A 6876-nucleotide genomic window follows, 5' to 3' on the forward strand; every position below is an offset into this window, starting at 1 on the left:
CCATGAGCTGTGGTGTAGGTTGCAGACATGGCTCGGATCTGGCGTGGCTGTGGCTGTGGAATGGGCCAGCAGCTACAGCTCCAATTCGACCCCTAGCCTGGGAACCTCCACATGCCATGGATGTGGCCCTAAAAAGACCAAAAAAAAAAAAAAAAAGATAGCCAATAAATACATGTCAGAGGAAGAGACTAATGAGAGTAACGCCCATAAAATAATTATTTTTATTTTCATTTACTTTTATTTTTTTATTTTTGCTTTGCAGGGCTGCACCTGTGGCATATGGAAGTTCCCATGCTAGGGGTAGAATCAGAGCCGCATCTGCAACCTGCACCATAGCTCACGGCAACACCAGATCCTTAACCCACTGAGTGAGGCCTGGGATCAAACCTGCATCCTCAGGGATACTAGTTGGGTTCATTACTGCTGAGACACAATGGGAACTCCAAGAATTACTTTTAAATTAGATAGAGGAAGATTTACTATAAAACTCCATAAAGCATGGATTTTTTACTTAGCTAATTAAAATAGAAAGTTGGAGTTCCCATCATGGTGCAGTGGAAATGCATCCAACTAGGAACCATGAGGTTTCGGGTTCGATCCCTGACCTCGCCCAGTGGGTTAAGGATCCTGCGTTGCCGTGAGCTGTGGTATAGGTCACAGATGAGGTTAAGGATCCAGCATTGCTGTGGCTGTGGCGTAGGCCAGCGGCTACAGCTCCAATTGGACTCCTAGCCTGGGAACCTCCATATGCCGTGGGCGCGGCCCTAGAAATAGCAAAAAGACAAAAAAAAAAAAAAAAAAAGGAAAGAACATTGTCTCAAAGGCTATATATCCTGACTAGATGTTTAAAGGGTAGATTTGTCATTTTCCCAAATGGGCTGATTTATACTATCCCATTTCAGTTTTGATATGAAGTGGTGCCAGCCTTCAGAGATGGAAACTACTGGTGGAATCAACTGGCATTTGAATACCTGTGCCTGCATGTCAACCATCTGGAATTCCATTTCTGTTCCTCCTGTTCCCCACATGGTAGGTAACATGTGGCTACCTTCTTTTCTTTTTTGATATATACATATAACATACAAATCTGCATTAGGGAAGCAGGTCGAGCAAGAAATGTTTTTTCTTTTCTTTTTTCTTTTCGCTATTTTAGGGCCGCACCCTCGGCATACGGAGGTTCCCAGGCTAGGGGTCGAATCGGAGCTAGAGCCAGGCCAGGGATCGAACCCACGTCCTCGTGGATCCTAGTTGGGTTCGTAAGTGCTCAGCCCCGACGGGAACTCCTGTTTTCTTTTTCAGTAAGTTTTAATGGATTGTGCGAGCACTTGTCATAGACATGTTAAGCTAACCATTCCTCTGTTTGCGGAAGTGTGGACTCTGTGATTGAGAGAGACCTTCACATTTATCGAGCAGCTATTAGATATTTAGGCTGAGAGATAAAGACACAGGAGCTGTAAGGGTAGATAGCTGTGTCATCAAACAGAGGCCGGCAGTATTCCCAGTGGAATACTTTAGAGGCTGTGTTGGTTAACTTGGCAAAGAAGCTGAACATGAGGTCAAAGCAGGTGAGGGAGTTGCCAGTAACTGGTTGGCAAATGGAAACTGTGGGTCATTCAGGGCACTTGAAGCAGTTTAACATGGCTCTGGTGGAACGTCTGAAGGGTGCAGCGTGGGATAAAGCGCGAGCTTAACAGGGATCAGATCTTACGGAACTTACATTGGAGTTTAGGCTTTGTCTTGGAAGGAGTGGGGAGCCCACGCCGTAGCACAGTCACTTGTACAGTTTTGACAGGTTAGTCTGGGAGGAGTGTGGAAGGCGGACAGTAGAGAAATGACACACAGATTGGGCAGTCAGGTAGAAGTCTTTTCAAGTCATCCAGGCAGGGGATCTAGAATGGCCTCTGTTTGCGGAATGCTAGAATTTGGGCAGTAGATCTAAAGAAAGTTCCGAGAGACAGATCTGAAGATGGAATTGATAGGAATTGCTGATACATCGAAAGTTGAAATACGGGTCCCCAGTAACTTACCTGCAAATATAAAATTCAAACAGATCAGGACAAGTTTTTTGGTTACGATGGCAGCAAACTCTCAGCCACAGACCTTTACATTAACTATGATGAGGGCAAAGTCCCTGTGTATCCTACTAAGTGTAAATATTCACAGACAAATTTTGTATGTGCATCTTGCTGCAGAAGTATTAGTGTGGTTCATTACGGGGTGCTATTCCAGTTCCCCTGGAGTTTTACTAGTATGTTCTATGGGTAAATTCTAAATTATCTTTCTAAAATTCAAAACATTCTGAACTCCAGAACTCCCCGAGGACTTGAAGGATGTGCATCTGTGCTATTTTTGGATGGTTTTGCTTTCAAACTTCATTGGTCTGATGATGCAACAAACTAGGGATTAAAAGTATCGAGTACATAGTGACTTTGTTTTCCTAACAGGCAACTGAGGTGCATTTAGGAATGAGAATTTTGATAGGATTCGGGAAGAAGTAATTTTGAAATGTACTGGGGAAGCGTGTGGCCATGCTGCTGCAGTGGATTTGAGGATACCTAGAAAGGGTATAGCAAGAAAATTTGGGGTTCGGAGTGAAAAGGACACACTGTAGAAACAACATAATGGTTTGGGTCAAATTTATATTCATAAAGCTATTAATAATATTCCTTTTTTTCTTTTTAAGGTCGCACCTGCAGCATATGGAGGTTTCCAGGCTAGGGGCTGAATCAGAGTTGCAGCCGCCAGCCTACACCACAGCCACAGCAACATGGGATCCCAGCCATGTCTGCGACCTACACCACAGCTCATGGCAATGCCGGATCCTTAACTCACTGAGCGAGACCAGGGATCGAACCCGTGTCCTCTTGGATGTAAGTCAGGTTCGTTAACCGCTGAGCCATGACGGGATCTCCTCTCCATTTTCTTTTACTTTTAAGCTGGCTGTATGATGGTACTTGAAGTGAGTCTTTTGTCTACAGTGTATAGTTTGGTTACTTTTTAAGTCCATTTTGACAACTTCTGTCTTTTATTTGGTGTATTTAGACTATTTGCACTTAATTTCATTATTTGTGTTTGTATTTAGTTGTTTTCTTTGTTCCCTCTATTTGTTGTTGCTGTCCCTTTGTTTCCTGTCTTTGGATTCTTTGCACATTTTTTGGTATTCCATTTTAATTTATATATTGGGATTTGAAATATATCTGTATAGCTTTTTAGTGTTTTCTCTACCTATTACAAAATACATACTTTTCAAAGTCTGTTTATTTATTTATTTTTGTCTATTTTAGAGCCACACCCACAGTATATGGAAGTTCCCAGGCTAGGGGTCGAATCAGAGCTGCAGCTGCTAGTCTGTGCCACAGCCACAGCAACACAGGATCCGAGCCGCGTCTGCGACCTACACCACAGCTCATGGCAACACCAGATCCTTAACCCACTGAGCGAGGCCAGGGATTGAACCCGCATCCTCACAGACTGTAGTCGGATTCTTAACCAGCGGAGCCACAATGGGAATGCCCTCAAAGTTCATTTAGAATCAATATTTTACTATTTCTTTCTCTCTTTTTTTTCGGTCTTTTTAGGGCCTCAACTGTGGCAAATGGAGGTTCCCAGGCTAGGGGTTGAATCGGAGCTGTAACTGCCGGCCTACGCCAAAGCCACAGCAACGCCGGATCTGAGTTGCATCTGCAACCTACACCACAGCTCAGGGCAACGCTGGATCCTTAAGCGCCTGAGCAAGGCCAGGCATCGAACCTGTGTCCTCGTGGACACTAGTCAAATTCGTTTCCGCTGAGCCACGAGGGCAACTCCTATTTTACTCTTGCAATTGAAATGTAGAAACGTTAGCACCATATAAATCCATTGTCTTCCTCCTTTTATGTTATTGTTATCTACACTTACATTACATCGAAAAAAATCATCAGGTGATCTTACACTTTTTGCCATCAACCATCAAATGTATTTTCTAGAACTCAGGAGTGGAAGAATAGCCTAATAGAATTACTCGGATATTTAGGGTTTCTGTTGCTCTTCCTTCAGTCTCGATTTTCCAAAAAGAACATCCGTTAGCAACTCTGGACAAGAATTCTCTTGTTTTTCCTTCATTTGAGAATGGCCTTATTTCTCCCTTGTTCCTAAAGGAATTTTTACTCGATGTGGAATTCTGCATTGATAGTTCTTTTTTCCTAGCACTTGAAAAATGTGACACTTTATTCTGGCCCTGATGAAAAATCCATGGTCATCACAATCATAAATACTGCATCTTTTTTCTTTGATTGCTTTCAAAATTTTTCTCTCTCTCATTTTCAGAAGTTTGACAAACACCCAAGGGACGACTCATTTTCAGAATGGAGATGACAAAGGAAAGAGTCGACGAGCCACTGGTTCCTCACCCTCCGTTTGGTTCTTTTAAATCTCTTTTTTCCCTGTTTTTCAGAATGGATGATTTATGTCTCCATTCGTGGTAACTCTTTGTCATCTCCATTCTGATACTGAGTCGTCCCGTTGGGTATTTTTATTCCAATTATTGTATTTTTCTGTTTTGAAGTTTCTATTTGACTTTTCTCTATATCTTCTACTTCTTGGCTGGTGCTTTCTATTTTAACTTATCTTTCAAGAGTGTTCATGATTTCTCATTCAAGCCTTTGTGTAACAGACACTTTGAAGTCTTCATCGGGTCTGTGTCATCTGTGCCATGTCCGTATTGATGGCCTTTTCCCGTGCAAGGTGAGACGTTCCTGGTTCTTCATGCGCCCACTTATTTTGGATTGTATGCTAGATATTTTGACTGTTAATTTATCAGACCCTAGATCTTATTAAATTATGGAGAATGTTGATATTTGTACTTTAACAGACACTTGACCTGGCTAGGTTTAAGCTACAACTTCCAGTCTGCTTCTCTGGCCCGCGGTCCCAGGGTCAGTTCAGTTTCCACAACCTTCCCTCCGCTGTTTGCTTCTGTCCTGCGTGTGCTTCACTCGGTGGTCAGCCTGGGTCCTGGGCTTCGGTCTCTCCATTGGCGTAGTAATCAAAGTCTTTGCTATGCTCATTGAGATCAGGTCCACCCATGTGCAGGTGTGGGGAGGGGGCTGATGAATGCAGGAGTTCTAAACAGCTTCCCTGAGCGTCTCTCTCTCTGCTCTCTCTCCAGGATTTTGCAGTTTCTTGGGCCTCCCATTCTCTTTCCTCTGGCCAAAACCCCCATTCATTTATGTAACTGAAAAAAGTGAAATTTCCAACTAGTGGTAGGACAGAGAGGGAATTAAAAAACATTTCCTCCTCTCTTTGTGAAGCCAAAGCTCCATCTCAGGGAGAAGAAAGTGCCACTCTCACGTATTTGGCCCCTGTGGGCCAAAGGAACGCCAAGGGAATTGCTGCCCCTGTAGCCACTGCTGCAGGATGGCCTGGAAGCGGGGCTGTGAAAGGAGGAAGAGAAAAAACACTGGGGGAATTTTTCTGACTTGCCCTGAGCGTTAGGAGTCTTTTCCAGATTACTTCTAGCTTTTAGGCAGCTGTGCTTCCAGGGCGGATGATGCTAGAAGGGAAAATTACAAATCCACTGCCAGTTCAGTGGTGATGATGGTGGCACAATATGCCCCCTAGTATGTGAAACACAGACCATTGAATTAAATCCCCTCAGTGCCCAGAAAGGGATGTGCAATTGGGAAGGCAGGAGAATAAACAGTCCCCAACGTGAAGGTGCACTTGCGGGGGTTGTGAACATGCTGGGCATACTTCACTTTTTTAGACCCTTGCCACACTCTCTCTTTGTTCAAGTCTTTCTGGCCAGTCACTAGCGCTCTGGGGTCAGCTGTCTAAAGTCAAAGACCACTTGTCTCACGTTATATTCCACAGTAATACAAAAGAGACCACGACAAGGATTAAAGTTATGATCAGTATAGGCCAGGAGACTAAAGCAGGGTTGAGAGCCAGGCATAATTTGATGTTCCACTGATAGCGCTAAATACATCACTCTGCTTTTCATCCGTTGCAGTGAAAGCCAAACTATCCTCATTCTTCACACACATGAAAACTATCCTAACCAAAGACTGGAAATGAACATTGAAAAATGAAGAAGGTTTTATTTGTTTGAGGTAGATTGTGATTAAAGATTTTCTTTGATTTTGTCTATTAATGTTATTATTTTATTGATGCAGTATAAAAAGAAAGTCATGATTCTTTCTTGTGTAGCTAAGCTCACGTTTCTCTTTGGTGTTGAATGTTGGCTGAGTAGAATTCCACTCCTCAGGGGAGCTGAGCGACCGTGGGCTATGGTGTGGCTTCTAAGGCAAGAACATTGTCCCAGCTGTAAAGGGTTCACTATATTTGTTCTCTATATTGAATATATAGCAGAAAGTATTCTGTATCTTACATTTCTTATTAAATACTAGTATAAAATGTACTATATAGTCATTGACCCTTTTCTTCAAAGGTATATGCTAGCAGCCTGTCCAGTGACTTCACAGCAAGTGCTTTGTATAGAATGGTAACAAAAAACAGTTTTAACACCTCAAGGAGTTCCCATGGTGGCGCAGTGGAAATGAATCTGACGAGCAACCATGAGGTTGCGGGTTTGATCCCTACCCTTGCTCAGTGGGTTAAGGATCCGGCATTGCCGCGAGCTGTGGTGTAGGTTGCAGACGAGGCTCTCATCTGGTGTGGCTGTGGCTGCGCCGTAGGCTGGCTGATTGGACCCCTAGCCTGGGAACCTCTATATGCTGCGGGTGCGGCCCTAGAAAGCAAAAAAAAAAAAAAAAAAAAACTTCAAGAGTGAGAGGTGTAGTTAAAACCCTCCGTGGTTTGCACTGACAGAGTGAGACAGGAGAAGGATAATTTAAAATGGAAGGTAATCCACTGTAAAAAGAAATAGTGGTCCTCTGA

General features: G+C 43.4%; 1 protein-coding gene across 5 annotated transcripts in view; it reads left to right on the forward strand.

The window, feature by feature from the left end:
- Positions 1-6876, forward strand: part of LOC102163557 (phosphatidylinositol-binding clathrin assembly protein) — a 39696-nt gene that overhangs the window by 30201 nt on the left and 2619 nt on the right. For all 5 annotated transcript variants that reach the window (XR_014835203.1, XM_085007572.1, XM_085007571.1 and 2 more), the window contains one exon: positions 903-1029. Coding sequence is in view for 4 of the 5 variants with exons in the window: in XM_085007572.1 (XP_084863698.1) it covers positions 903-1029 (127 nt within the window). In the remaining variant the exon portion in view is untranslated. The remainder of the gene's footprint in view (positions 1-902; positions 1030-6876) is intronic.

Source organism: Sus scrofa, chromosome X (genome assembly GCF_054392235.1).
Source record: "Sus scrofa isolate SSC_HxYL_T2T_F1_AM1 chromosome X, Sscrofa_HxYL_maternal_Yorkshire_Landrace_v2.0, whole genome shotgun sequence".
Classification (NCBI taxonomy): domain Eukaryota; kingdom Metazoa; phylum Chordata; class Mammalia; order Artiodactyla; family Suidae; genus Sus; species Sus scrofa.